The sequence below is a fragment of the Poecilia reticulata genome, chromosome 8 (genome assembly GCF_904066995.2).
Source record: "Poecilia reticulata chromosome 8, P_reticulata-male-v2, whole genome shotgun sequence".
Taxonomy (NCBI): domain Eukaryota; kingdom Metazoa; phylum Chordata; class Actinopteri; order Cyprinodontiformes; family Poeciliidae; genus Poecilia; species Poecilia reticulata.
Window position 1 is genome coordinate 21,180,797 of NC_088837.1, and position 14,928 is coordinate 21,195,724.

Genomic DNA, 14,928 nt, shown 5'->3' on the forward strand with positions numbered 1-14,928 from the left:
AACCAGAGTCTACCTATTCGCAACCGGAACAAGAGCGGCAACAAGACAAAAACAGCAGAAATTAAACGACCCTTGCAACAGTTCCAGGTAAAATTAAAAATATTTCGGTTTTAGTTGTATGCAGATCTTGTCAGTGAAATTGCGTATTACTTGACCGATTTTGAAAGAAATGTAATAAACTGAACAACTAAAACCAACACAAATTTTCGACATTATAAAACTGGCAGTAATAGAACAAAATGGTGTGCAGCTGTAAAAAAAAAAAAGGACCAAAATATATTGCAATTAAAACTAAAAGGTAATTTTAATAATCAGGTTCGAACTGATGACAACTTATTAGTTACAGACCACTGTTGAAAGGTGTTACAAATATCACAGGAAAAAACATATTTAATTGAATTCTGTATACAGAATTACTTGGTTAAAATAATGAAGTTGAACAACTATGATAGTAGAAAAATAAAACTACGCCAGGAAATGTTTGAAATCTTGAAGTGATTTTTTTATATTTGATAATAAATATAGTCCATAGTCCTCTCCTTGGGCTGCCACCTTATCGTGGTGGAGGGGTTTGAGTGTCCCAATGATCCTAGGAGCTATGCTGTCTGGGGCTTTATGCCCCTGGTAGGGTCACCCAAGGCAGACAGGTCCTAGGTGAGGAACCAGACAAAGTGCAGCCCGAAGACCCCTATGATGAATACGAACTTTGGACTGCGTTTTCCCTCGCCCGGACGCGGGTCACCGGGGCCCCACTCTGGAGCCAGGCCTGGAGGTGGGGCACGATGGCGAGCGCCTGGTGGCCGGGCTTTTACCCACGGAGCCCGGCCGGGCTCAGCCCGAAGAGGAGACGTGGGTCCCCCTTCCGATGGGCTCACCACCTGTCCGAGGGGCCAAAGGGGTCGGGTGCATTGTGCTATGGGCGGCAGCCAAGGGAGGGGACCCTGGCGGTCTGATCCTCGGCTGCAGAAGCTGGCTCTCGGGACGTGGAACGTCACCTCTCTGGTGGGGAAGGAGCCGGAGCTAGTGTGCGAGGCTGAGAGGTTCCGGCTAGAAATAGTCGGCCTCACCTCGACGCATGGCTCTGGTTCTGGAACTGGACGTACTTCCACTCTGGAGTTGCCCACGGTGAGAGGCGCCGGGCTGGAGTGGGCATACTTGTTGCCCCCCATTTGGGCGCCTGTACGTTGGGGTTCACCCCGGTGAACGAGAGGGTGGCCTCCCTCCGCCTACGGGTGGGGGGACGGGTTCTGACTGTTGTTTGTGCTTACGGGCCGAACGGCAGTTCAGATTACCCACCCTTCTTGGAGTCCTTAGAGGGGGTACTGGAGAGTGCCCCTCCTGGGGACTCCCTTGTTCTACTGGGAGACTTCAACGCTCACGTGGGCAATGACAGTGAGACCTGGAGAGGCGTGGTTGGGAGGAACGGCCCCCCCGATCTGAACCCAAGCGGTGTTCTGTTGTTGGACTTCTGTGCTCGTCACGGATTGTCCATCACGAACACCATGTTCAGGCATAAGGGCGTCCATATGTGCACTTGGCACCAGGACGCCCTAGGCCGCAGTTCGATGATTGACTTTGTCATCGTCTCATCGGATTTGCGGCCGTATGTCTTGGACACTCGGGTGAAGAGAGGTGCGGAGCTGTCCACTGACCACTACCTGGTGACGAGTTGGCTCCGGTGGTGGGGGAGGAAGCCGGTCAGACCTGGCAGGCCCAAACGTGTAGTGAGGGTCTGCTGGGAACGTCTGGCGGAGTCCCCTGTGAGACGGAGCTTCAACTCTCATCTCCGGCAGAACTTCGAACACGTTCCGGGGGAGGTGGGGGACATTGAGTCTGAGTGGACCATGTTCTGTACCTCCATTGCCGAGGCGGCCTATCGGAGCTGCGGCCGCAAGGTCGTTGGTGCCTGTCGCGGCGGCAACCCTCGAACCCGTTGGTGGACACCTTCGGTGAGGGATGCTGTCAAGCTGAAGAAGGAGTCCTACCGGGCCTTTTTGGCCTGTGGGACTCCAGAAGCAGCTGATAGGTACCGGCGGGCGAAACGGCATGCGGCTCGGGTTGTCGCTGAGGCAAAAACTCGGGCGTGGGAGGAGTTTGGAGAGGCCATGGAGACAGACTTCCGTACGGCTTCGAGGCGATTCTGGTCCACCATCCGGCGTCTCAGGAGGGGGAAGCAGTGCAGCACCAACACTGTTTATAGTGGGGATGGTGCGCTGCTGACCTCAACTCGGGACGTTGTGGGCCGGTGGGCGGAATACTTCGAAGACCTCCTCAATCCCACCAACATGCCTTCTGTTGAGGAAGCTGAGCATGGGGACTCTGGGCTGGGCTCTCCAATCTCTGGGACGAGGTCGCCGAGGTGGTCAAAAAGCTCCTCGGTGGCAGGGCCCCGGGGGTGGATGAGATCCGCCCGGAGTTCCTTAAGGCTCTGGATGTTGCGGGGTTGTGTTGGCTAACGCGACTCTGCAATATCGCATGGACATCGGGGGCAGTTCCCCTGGACTGGCAGACTGGGGTGGTGGTCCCCCTGTTTAAAAAGGGGGACCGGAGGGTGTGCTCCAATTACAGGGGGATCACACTCTTAAGCCTCCCTGGTAAGGTCTATTCAGGGGTCCTGGAGAGGAGGGTCCGTCGGATAGTCGAACCTCGGATTCAGGAAGAGCAGTGTGGTTTTCGTCCTGGTCGTGGAACACTGGACCTACTCTACACCCTCAGCGGGGTCCTGGAGGGTGCATGGGAGTTCGCCCAACCAGTCTACATGTGTTTTGTGGACTTGGAGAAGGCGTTCGACCGTGTCCCTCGGGGGGCCCTCTGGGGGGTACTCTGGGAGTATGGGGTACCGGGCCCTTTGATACGGGCTGTCAGGTCCCTGTATGACCGGTGTCAGAGTCTGGTCCGCATTGCCGGCAGTAAGTCGGGCTTGTTTCTGGTGAGAGTTGGACTCCGCCAAGGCTGCCCTTTGTCACCGATTCTGTTCATTACTTTTATGGACAGAATTTCTAGGCGCAGCCGAGGTGTTGAGGGGATCCGTTTTGGTGGCCTTAGGATCGCATCTCTGCTTTTTGCGGATGATGTGGTCCTGTTGGCTTCATCGGAACGCGATCTGCAGCTCTCACTGGAGCGGTTCGCAGCCGAGTGTGAAGCGGCCGGATTTCAGTGCCTCCAAATCCGAGGCCATGGTCTTGAGCCGGAAAAGGGTAGAGTGCCTTCTCCGGGTCAGGGGGGTCGTCCTGCCTCAAGTGGAGGAGTTTAAGTATCTGGGGATCTTGTTCACGAATGAGGGAAGAAGGGAGCAGGAGATCGACAGGCGGATTGGGGCAGCGTCTACTGTGAAGCGGGCGCTGTACCGGTCCGTCGTGGTGAAGAGAGAGCTGAGCCAAAAAGCGAAGCTCTCGATTTACCGGTCGATCTACGTTCCCACCCTCATCTATGGTCATGAGCTTTGGGTCATGACCGAAAGAACGAGATCACGGGTACAAGCGGCCGAAATGAGTTTCCTCCGCAGGGTGGCTGGGCTCTCCCTTAGAGATAGGGTGAGAAGCTCGGTCATCCGGGAGGGACTCAGAGTAGAGCCGCTGCTCCTCCACGTCGAGAGGAGCCAGTTGAGGTGGCTCGGGCATCTGGTAAGGATGCCTCCTGGACGCCTCCCTGGTGAGGTGTTCCGGGCACGTCCCACCGGGAGGAGGCCTCGGGGAAGACCCAGGACACGCTGGAGGGATTACGTCTCTCGGCTGGCCTGGGAACGCCTTGGGATTCCCCCGGAGGAGCTGGAAGAAGTGGCTGGGGAGAGGGAAGTCTGGGCCTCCCTTCTGAAGCTGCTGCCCCCGCGACCCGACCCCGGATAAGCGGAAGAAAATGGATGGATGGATGGATGAATAAACCATAGTGATTTTTAAACTTCAAGTCAGTTGTGTTTTTGCTCTAATGGTTACTTGTTTGATCATAAACATGTAACATCTGATTTAATTTTAGGGTAATGATAGAAGTGCATATGAGTCTGTTGCCAGACGTCTGGCCACATTTATCTTTGATATTGGACAATTAATGACATTTTACAATTACTGCTGTAGGAGCCAGAGTTTTTAAAGATATTTTATGAAATATTTTTGTTCTGTTTGATGACTGGTATGAATGGTGCGGCTTTCAATGAACGAACAAGGCAGTGAATCCAGTTTTTGATTTTATTGGAACAATCAGAAATTACAGCAGGTGCGTTGAGCTGCAACATAGGGAAATGGCACCAAAAAACAGATGAACAATTCAAAACCACTCATTCTTGTTTCACTCATCCTTTGCAGCAACACTTTCCTGCCTCAAAGTGGCAGTATAATATTTCTTCTAGACTTGTAACTCTGAACAAAAGAGACTCAAAGTATATCCAAAAGCACCTAAGGTGAGTGTTATAATTTCTGTAAAGAATTGTGCAATTTGTATTTGTATTTGTATTTTTTATTTTTTATCTATTATGATATTTATGTTTAAGGCAGCACAGGCATAATCTTTCATCTTAAGTCTGCCATAGTAAAAAAAGTGTTTAGTACCAACACACTCATGTTGCTTATTTAAAACAAATTACCTTTTCAAAGTGGTTAAATGTATTTAAAAAACCTATTACATTCAGTCTGCTGGTGTTTTTTTTAGTGACAATTTTCTTCTAAAGGAGGTATTTGGTTTCCATTAAAACACAGTAACCCTGACTCAAAACCCATCACTAACAATGTAACATAAGGCACTAAACAATGATGGCCTCACAAAGGCACACGTTACATAATCTCTTCCAGACGCCAACCTGAACAAAACATAAATAAAGTTATAAAAGAAGATGAAATCCATACTTGTTATTGTCTTCTTTTTGTTGCATTATGATCTCAGTACAAGTTTTGTGGTTGCAGATAGGTCCTGGTCTGTGGAGTTAGTCAGTCTAGTCCATACAGTCTTTTAATTAAAAGAAAGTCTTGACAGTTCGGTTCACCTGAAGGCACTTGGCTCTTTGCCTGAGGAATCTAATTCGGCTCTGCTTTGCAGTCTCCAAGGTGTAATTTGAGAACACCCTGACTGTGCAACCGCAACAAGTGGCTAAACTCATCTGGCATGGCGTGGAACTTTGTTTTGGTTTTTCTGTCATCGTAATAGTGGTTAGTCAGAGTTTGAAAGCTGTATGGGTGAAAATCGAAGGGCCAGAATCCATACAGCTGTACGTTGTCACAGAGTTCCAGAGCTAGGCTTGTCATTATGATACCGGTGCTGAGCCGTATCGTTCTCAGGCCCTGAGAGCGCCAGAAGAGGGCCAGGTTATGGAGGTACCCCGGGTTGAAGAAGATAGGCTGAACGGGGCTTTCAAAGTCCTCAAGTGTGTAAAAAGCTCGCAGAGACACAGGAGTGTTGTGGCCATAGGAGAACGCAGGAAGAAGCAGCAAGGAGTTGCCATAGCTGTGCAGACTTTCCACAAACTTACGTCGACGTCCCATTAGAGCCCCAAACCTAGAAACAAGGTGACCAGTGAAAAAAAAAAGACTAAAGTTAGAATATTTAAAGCCCTATTTGCATTATCTCCAGACCCTATGTAATAAATAAATTACTCCCCAAAGTCTGATATTTATGTACGCCTTCGCATAAGGTAACTAATGCTTGAGATTTTGCTGAAATTTACAGACATCTCCAGGATATGAAGTTAACGCGCTGTTTCGCATTCACTCAGGGAATGACTTGAGTTGATGTTAAAACTACTTTGCCACTGCTAGTATAACAGAAGGCTAGAAACAGAAGACAGTAATTTTTACCTCCAAAAATGACCTTAACCCTTTCATGCATGAATTATGATTCTTTGTGTCAGAATTTTGTTTTCCAATTTTATTTTTTTCTTAAGGCATAAAAAAGGTAGGAAAAATTTTTATAAAAATTTTTTTTTTTAGGTGATCAATTGTAATTTTCTCCAAATACAAAGTTGTTATTTGAAAAATACATCAGTAGTATTGTTCTTTAGGGGTTATCTGATGTCACGATATTTGTATTACCTACAAGAATCGTCTACAGTAGAAGGAGGAAGCGGGTCGGTTGGCATGTTTTTTTGTCTGTCGGCCATATTGGATTTAACAAAAATAATTTCTTGCATTTGCAGCTGATGGCCAGTAGTTGATAGTTTATTTTATGATGCATTAGTGTCCACTTTAGTAGTTTGTGTGCATTTATAACATAAAAATGCACAAGAAAATGGCTTTTAGATAGCTGTCCACTCTAGTGAACACTATGCATGAAAGGGTTAAAATGGGAACGGTACTCACTTTTCCAAGAGGATGCTTGGATTTGCTGTCACCAGGTCCGTCTTGATGCCAACATGTTTCTCGTAGCCATTTGACAAAGGAGGTAGATTGCACCTGACAAAGTAAGACGAGGACAGCTACTGTTGGCTGGAGTTTCAAAATGTGGAAAAACCTGGAAAATGTTCTCACCTGATAACAAACTCGGCTGAATCAATCATTTTGCCACAGCTACTGTTTGCCAGGATCCCACCATTCCCAACAACAGCACACGTATGCCATGTTTTATTTGGGAAAGGATGCCCCTGGAGAAGAAACAGACAACTTTAAAGGCATATGGTTTCCATTTGATCCTGTTGAATTTTAGGAGGTTTACAGGAATCTAAATCTAAAGTATAAATGAAGTTAAATCTATGTGACAGGGTTTTATTTTAACAATATTATAGATGTTTGTCAAAATCTGCTTATTTATTCTTTGAATTTATTTTTATTTAGTCAGCAAGTCCAGACTTTTATTGCTGTTTCACTTTCTGCTATGCTGCTTTGGACAGTTGGTGGTTACCATAGTAACCAGTAACTGGCAGCTCTGCCCCTTTTTTTCTGTTCAGTCTGTAACTGTGGGGCAAAAGCTACTGGACTGATGTTAACCACCACATTGATTTCCTATTTTGTTAGAATAAGTATAATAAACCTTAATGTGTCAGCCATGAAGTCAACCTACTGGACCTGAGACGAACACACAAGGATTACATCTGGTGCCCTCACATATGTACTGAAATATTTACCTCTATATGCAATTAATCTACATAACATGAGTTTTACTATCTGAAATGACTGACAACGCATCTTAAAAAGCTCAAGCACAACATTCAGATACAGATCGAAAGGTGGGACAATTATCTGATATCAAGTGGAAATAGAAAATGACCTACTTTAAAAAAGGTGCTGAAAATCTCCGGGTTCACCTGAAGGGTTCTCTTCTTCTCTCCATCATAAACAAGCTTTGATCCCACTGGAGTGTTTGCCTGGGTAATTGTAGCCTTCTCTACACCATGGCACTTTGTGCTCAGCTGCGACCTGGGGAGCCACAAGTAGTCTGATGACTCACAGGGCAACATAAAATATAACTGGACAGAAACTTTTACTGAGGCTTCAAATTTGGTACATTCCTCCATAATGAAATGTTTTGATTTCTTTAAAGTATTGGATAAAGCTGTCAGGAGCACTTGATGAATATGATTTGCTTCATTACTCTTAAAGGAAGTTGTAAGGGTATAATTAGATGATGGACTCTAGTTCCTCTTTCATAAAGTCTTTCAATTTCACTGGTTTGTGATTTTTTTGTTCCTCTTTTTATGAAATCAAATCTAATCCTCATTGCTTCTTTAAAGGGGTAGTATTATGTATTTTCCAAGCACACAATGCCATTTTATTGCACAATTAAGTATGTTACTTTCAGTTTTACAAAAATGCTGCATATATCAAACATAACTTAAAAGAATTTGACTTTGCAATTTGACATCTCAAAATTGGCGTCTGTCTCTTTAAGAAGCTCCTGCTCTTTCTGACACTTCATCCCAATTGAACGTCTTCATTATGCCATTTAGAACAGTTCTTAGGAGCATTGGACTGAGATCTAGTTAGTATAATAAGCTCAGCAGACCTGCAGTTGTTTGCTAACTGCTGCTGCCACTAGTCTGGAGGAGCTTTGTGAAAATGTGCAGTCATTTTGGAGAGCAAGTGCTTAGGAGCACAATATAAAGCTCAAAGTCAATTTCACAGGATATTGGTCTTTTAAGGTCAAATTTCACAAATTGTTTAAAGATTGATACCAACATAAAATATATATATATATATATATATATATATATATATATATATATATATATATATATATATATATATATATATATATATATATATTATACACTGCTCAAAAAAATAAAGGGAACACTTAAGTGTTCCCTTTATTTTTTTGAGCAGTATATTTTAGTTTAATTAATTTGACCCAATCTTACCTGAACTTTTGGAAACGCTCATCTTGTTTCTTCCAGACTTCTGAGTACTGCTCTAACACTTTGTTTATTTTTTCTCTGTAATGGATAAACACATCCAGATGCACTATAACATTTGTAAATGCAGTATTCCTAACATGGCGAGACGTGATTATGGTGTAAACAAGGCGAGTCATCATAAAACGTCTGTTCAGTTTGTTCTCACCTGCAGTCTTTGCATGAGGGCTTTGATGTTGGAGGAGCAGTTTTTTTTTGAGGAAGTGATCGCTTAGGTTGTACATTACTGAAGAAAAAAAACAACATACATTTGAATAAGACAATGCAAATTCACATTTGTTTGCTGTTTCTTTCGCTGCAACCATCACACAAAGAGCTGCATGTGATCTGGTCTTCTTCTTCTTTAGGTCTTTATGATTAAACTTTTAAACATTCACTGTCAAAAGTCTTCATGCTTCTTCTTACATGTTATGTTACAATCACCATTTTCATTGTTTTCATGGAACAGGCCCATCCAAAGCAGTAAAATAAAAGAGCACACTGTCTGACACTGGAATCCCCTTTTAAGATATTCCCTTAATAATCTGCTCATTAGTAAATCTAGTCCACTTGTGTGTAAGAAAATCTCAGTATAAATCCAACTGTTATCTAAAAGGTTGAAGTTATGGAGAAGAAAACAGAGTCATAATAGATTTGTTTTTAGTTTTATTTCGTTGTGACTTTTTGTCTAATTAGGTTAGTTTTAATACATTTTTATCATGTGTTTGCTAGTTTTTATTAGTTATTTGAATATTAGTTTCACTTCAGTTTATTTTCAGGTGCTGATTTCAAAAAGGCCAAAGTATTGTATTATGACTGTGTATATCAATTTCAGTTTTTGTTATTTTGTTAGTTAACTACTAAAACCTTGGAAATAAAAAGCAGAGTTAGGTTAAAGACAACATGACAAACTTCTAATTGTCTCACAGGGCAATGCCTAATCTATCATCTGAGATGTGAAAATATATGTTGCAACTGCAAACCTACTCAGACCTGCCACCCACCTACATTTACTGGTTAGATCAGTGTTTCTCAACCTTTTTGGGCCAGCGCCCCCCTAGCCTTTATCCAGGTCCCTCACCGCCCCCCACCAAAAAATTTGTAGGCTACTTTGCACTGACAATTATTTTATTATTAATGTTATTATCATTATTGTAGATGTTTTGAATCGGCGCACCGATTATGTTTTCCAGACACTTCAGCGCGCCTTACGCTCCTTCACCTCGCGCACATAACGGGGTAAATGCAGTGGCGCAAAAAGTGGGTATGCAGGGTATGCAACGCATAGGGGCGCAGCACCAGAGAGGGCACCAAAACTCCGTCTGGAGGGGGCGGCGCGCCGATGATGTTTTCCCGTACACTTCTGCGCGCCTTACGCTCCTTCACCTCGCGCACATAACGAGGTAAATGTAGCGAGTTTTACCTTTCACGTTTAGTCGCCTCGGGGGGGGGGGGGGGGGGGTGGGCTTGGCGCCGATCTATGTTTGTAAATGTAGCGAGTTTTGCCCTAAACGTATCGGCGTCTGGAGGAGGGGGGGTTGAGGGGGAAGGGAGCGTATGTTTCTACGCTCCTTCGTGGTGGGTGCCGATTTATGTTTGCGCATCCACCTGAATAATGTGTAGTTGCGCCCCTGCCCATCATGGCACTTCAACAATATTATTTTACCTTTTATCTGGAAATAGTGTCTGTTTATTCTTAGCATACAGTCCTCTGTATTAATTATTGCTCTAAAGGTCTTGCCATATACCAGTTTATTCCTCCATATTTACTTTAGTTTCTTAGTTTATTCTTGCATTTTGTTCTTCATTCATTTCCATTTAGTTTCCTTTGATTAGTTTTATCCTCTCTCGGTTTATTTCTATGTCCACTTTAGTTTCTTTCCTGTTGCTAAATTTATTTTATCGTTTATTGACCATCAGTCATCTTCACTCATCACCTGCTGCGCCGCCTAATCGTCATGTGTTTCACATCATGTGTTGATTTTTCACTGTTCAGCGTCGGATTCTGTTTTTATGCCATAATTCACATCTAGTTTGTCGCTACGTTTTACCCGCTTCTCATGTTTCAGAATTTTGCGCAATGCGGCGTTTGTTTGTTGTTTTTTTTTAACTCCCTAAGGTGCAGGGCGGTCGGGAAACATATCGATGGGGAAAAGGCAGACTGACTGAACCTTTTAAAACAACGGAAACAATTTCGGTATTCTGATTATTGAAATTTAAAAGTGCTGGTACGTTGTTCCATCAAACCCGTTTCATGTCGGACCACTTACTGCACCGTGTTAACGCTATAAAATGAACGCTCTCTATCGAGGTATCACCCATGGAGGGATTTCATTATTTAAATGGGTTCATTTTTCAGAGGGATACAAAGTCAGGGTATCGTGATTTTAGTAATTATATGTTTACAAGAGAGATTTTCTGCTGTCCCTCCATGGAAGAGGGAAGCTTTCAAACGGAAATAAAACACTTTTTAATATAAATTGCTGCTTTGACATGATCACAGAACTGCCAAAACATATGTACCCTACATAAATACCAGACAAAGTGAATCACAGCAGCGTCATCAGCCGGTGTAACACTGAACTGATGCGGAGCGGAGCTGCGCCATGAAGCTACAAACGCTGAATAGAAGAAGAGCTGCCATCGATACAGTTGCAGCCAAGCATGATTTAATGTTACACAATACAGTTTTACCAAGTTGCTCAAAGTCTAAACTGGTATTGTTGTGGATTTAAGGTGTAAAGTTTACCTTCGACTAAACGCCCCCCAAAGGCATCCCAGCGCCCCCCTTTTGTAAAAATGTCATCCAGCGCCCCCTGCCGTCCTCTAAACGCCCCCTGGGGGGCGGTACCGCCCACGTTGAGAACCGCTAGGTTAGAGAATGGGTCAGTAATCAGAGGCTCATGGTGACTCTGGAGGAGTTGAAGGAAACTTTGAAGACTTTGAAGGAAACGTATATCTCACAAAGGGGAATTTGTCGACACGGCAACTATTAGTTAAAAGAAAGTCATAGCAAGGCTTGTGTAAGAAACAGGGGAGAGTCTAGAAGCTTTTTTGTTGCTTTAACCTTGGCTGCCACATGGCCAAACGTCACAATCAAACAAATCAATCACACCAGAGTAGGAGTGATTTGGGTGGGTGATATGAAATAAAACCTTTATCGCTTTAAAACACCAAAGACAGTTTGTCAAAGTGACAATAAGAATGATTGGGGACACTTTATTTGAAGACAATGTCATAAACATGATATAAAACCTGCTGTGAACATGGAGTCTTTATGAATGTTTATGACAGGTGTCATATTTACCAAATGACACTTTTAATACAAATGTTAAAGTGTCATTTATCTGCAAGACTGATTAAGATTCACCTTCTAGGATGGTTTAGATCATTGAATATTTATCTGTTAAAATGGCCCAGTCAAAGTCCATCCAATCCAGCTGAACTGAAATATGGGCAAAAATGTTAAACTAGTATAAAAATACCCCCAAAAAACTATTTCACAGTTATACTTCTGCAACTATTACTACAAATCTGTGCAACACTACTTTGCTTAAGTTAAACACAAACACTTTCAATAAAATATGTTGAAGTTTGTGATCTTAAGGTTAAAAAGTTTGAGAGGTATGAAATGGTTTTGCATGCACACTATAAGTTAACCAATCTGCAAACGCAAGCAGCATTGACATTTATTCGTGTCTCAGCTGGAGACTTCCTGCGTTCTGTGGTATGACTGTCTTGTGTTCTCAAGGCTTCCTCTTCCTGTTTTGTATGTCTGAACCACATGATGACCTTTTAATTTTAGATAAGCTTATATTTGTGAATTTGATGTTTCACAACTAGACTTTGGTTTTTGCTGTTCTAAATTTAAAGGAAATAACTGCTGATTCTTTTGCTTCTTTGTTGCAGAAAAACATATTAATAAAATGTTAGGCAATATTTCTGATGATCAACCTAACAACATTGTTCCTATTTAATAAAAAACCTGGATATCTTTGGGATGAGTTGTGTATTCTGCGAACCGTTACTTTTCTTTCCATAAGCATCACTTCCTCTACTTGCTCTGCCTTGAAAGCCTCTTTGACTCCTATTGTTAAACCCCAGCAGTGTGATTTTTCCTTCATTGCACATGATTAATGTCCTAACCAAAGTGTGGTTCTGTTACATGTCTAAGAGGAACTTACTTGTTCTCTAGCGTGTACCAGATGAAAGTGGTCAGCAGGCTCGCCAGCAGGAGGACAGTGATCATCAAAGAGAGGAGGGGCTTCAAGATCTGTCCCCTCATACCTTCCTTATCCGTTAGCCCCTCTCTCCTTCTGTTTCTCCTCTCCTTCACTCTATCCGCTGTCCGCCACGGCCGCTATGATTCCAGTTTTCTTCGTCCTTTCTGTGTTTGCTGCCTCATATGCAATCTTTCCCAGCAGCGTCCAGCTGTTTTCTAACACCTTTCTTCAAATCACTTCATTTTCCTGACTGCGAGGCGTCAGTGAGTGTTTCCTCTCAACTGTTGGAGGTACAAGCCAAAACCTGCTCAGTCATCCCCCCACCCCTTCCTCTTGTACAGACAAGTCTCTGTAGCTTTTCTTTTGCTTTCTCTCCTCCCTGGGTTCAGTTCAGCTTCGTTGAAAGTCTTGCTTTGTCGATCTTCCTCATCTGTTAATCCTTTTCATGTCTTTTTGGTCCAGTCGATGTTTTTTGTCTTCCGTCTCTTTTTCTTTCCACATTTGCCCACAGTGACCAACTCACACAGCCCTACTTTCCACCAGAGTCCCACAGGGAGAGCTGTTTCTGTTCTCCGCCCCCATCGCCTCAGCCTTCTCCCTTTGCTTGCCCCTCCCGCCCCATCTGTCCTCCGCCCACTCCCCTAAAGCCCCCTCTCCCGTCTCCTATTTTCACAAAGGGGAGGTAGAGCAGTAACATGATTTCCCAGTACTGAATTAGACCACAGTTTGCCTCTTGTACTTCTAACGCCCCCCCAAATCTCGCCCACACTTACAGAAGCCGCCTTTATTCTAATGGCAAACTCCTCCAGCTGTACCAGCAAATTTGTGAATATAAGAAAGTAATTTTTATTTTTTATTTTGGAAGAGGAAGTGGATTACCAATCAACCTGGTGTGACATTGGCAGAACATTAAGCCAACAAACCGTTAAGACAAACCTTTAACTTTTCAGTTCCTTTGTTCGCTCTACTGGAAAAAGGAATTAACTCTTCTCCCGTCCGTATGGACTGCATTTCAAAAATAAACACCGACTAAAAAAATGTCAAACTAGTATAAAAATACCCCCAAAAAACTATTTCACAGTTATACTTCTGCAACTATTACTACAAATCTGTGCAACACTACTTTGCTTAAGTTAAACACAAACACTTTCAATAAAATATGTTGAAGTTTGTGATGTTAAGGTTAAAAAGTTTGAGAGGTATGAAATGGTTTTGCATGCACACTATAAGTTAACCAATCTGCAAACGCAAGCAGCATTGACATCTATTCGTGTCTCAGCTGGAGACTTCCTGCGTTCTGTGGTATGACTGTCTTGTGTTCTCAAGGCTTCCTCTTCCTGTTTTGTATGTCTGAACCACATGATGACCTTTTAATTTTAGATAAGCTTATATTTGTGAATTTGCCCTGTACCAGCAAATTTGCCCTGTACCAGCAAATTTGTGAATATAAGAAAGTAATTTTTATTTTTTATTTTGGAAGAGGAAGTGGATTACCAATCAACCTGGTGTGACATTGGCAGAACATTAAGCCAACAAACCGTTAAGACAAACCTTTAACTTTTCAGTTCCTTTGTTCGCTCTACTGGAAAAAGAAATTAACTCTTCTCCCGTCCGTATGGACTGCATTTCAAAAATAAACACAGACTAAAAAAGGAACTTCTTAGACCTCCTGCATCTGTATGTCATTGGATTTTGGCTCTAACAGCACAAGTCTTTGCTGTTTTGAGCAAAATAAATGAATCATGCCTTGTGCCTGCATCCTGAGTAAGCAAAGCTGGGCTAAAGTAGTCTCACCACACACACAACCCAAAACAAAGGACTCTGTGGAAAGTTTTCTTTAAAGGCACACGAGTCTAGAGGAAAATGTGCTCTGTTTAAGTAAAACTAAGTTTAATTCTGATTTAGTTTAGATTTAGTTAGGACTCTGTTTGGGTTTGCAAAACTAAAACCTCTCTCTTTTGCATTTGGGTACTACAAGATCCTACACTCTGAGATCTAAAATTATTTCATTCTGGGCGGAAGTCAAACGAAATTATTGGGTATAAGAAGAAAATGAAACGCCAGTGGGAAGAAAACCCACATATTTGCGTGACCTGACATACATCACGAGACACCGTGAAAAAAAACTCTGTCATGCAAATGTTGATGCAGTAGAAAGGTTGGCCAAATACACCCAGAGCTTCTGAACACTCATTGCAGTCTGTCAGTGATTAGCGTTTTCCAGACCGTGCTATTTCCCTCTCCAGATCCCATTAGCTTTTTAACAATATTAAACCCAAAGAAGCTATTTTTCATGATGACGTTCATAATCTCGTAATGCAGCATTGCCCAACTCTCTTGCATGCTGAAATCCCTCTGATGCCCAAATTATACGGAATAACAGACGGTTGTGTCACC

General features: G+C 43.2%; 1 protein-coding gene across 1 annotated transcript; it reads right to left on the minus strand.

Moving 5' to 3' along the window:
• Positions 1-4,167: 4,167 nt before the first annotated feature.
• On the minus strand, positions 4,168-13,120 carry LOC103469359 (alpha-2,8-sialyltransferase 8F-like). Its single transcript, XM_008416986.3, has 7 exons — positions 12,493-13,120; positions 8,478-8,555; positions 8,276-8,350; positions 7,190-7,334; positions 6,450-6,562; positions 6,282-6,374; positions 4,168-5,481 (listed from the first exon to the last, which is right to left on the minus strand). The coding sequence occupies exons 1-7, from the start codon at positions 12,591-12,593 to the stop codon at positions 5,004-5,006; spliced, it is 1,083 nt and encodes a 360-aa protein (XP_008415208.1). The 5' UTR covers positions 12,594-13,120; the 3' UTR covers positions 4,168-5,003.
• Between the last annotated feature and the right edge of the window lie 1,808 nt (positions 13,121-14,928).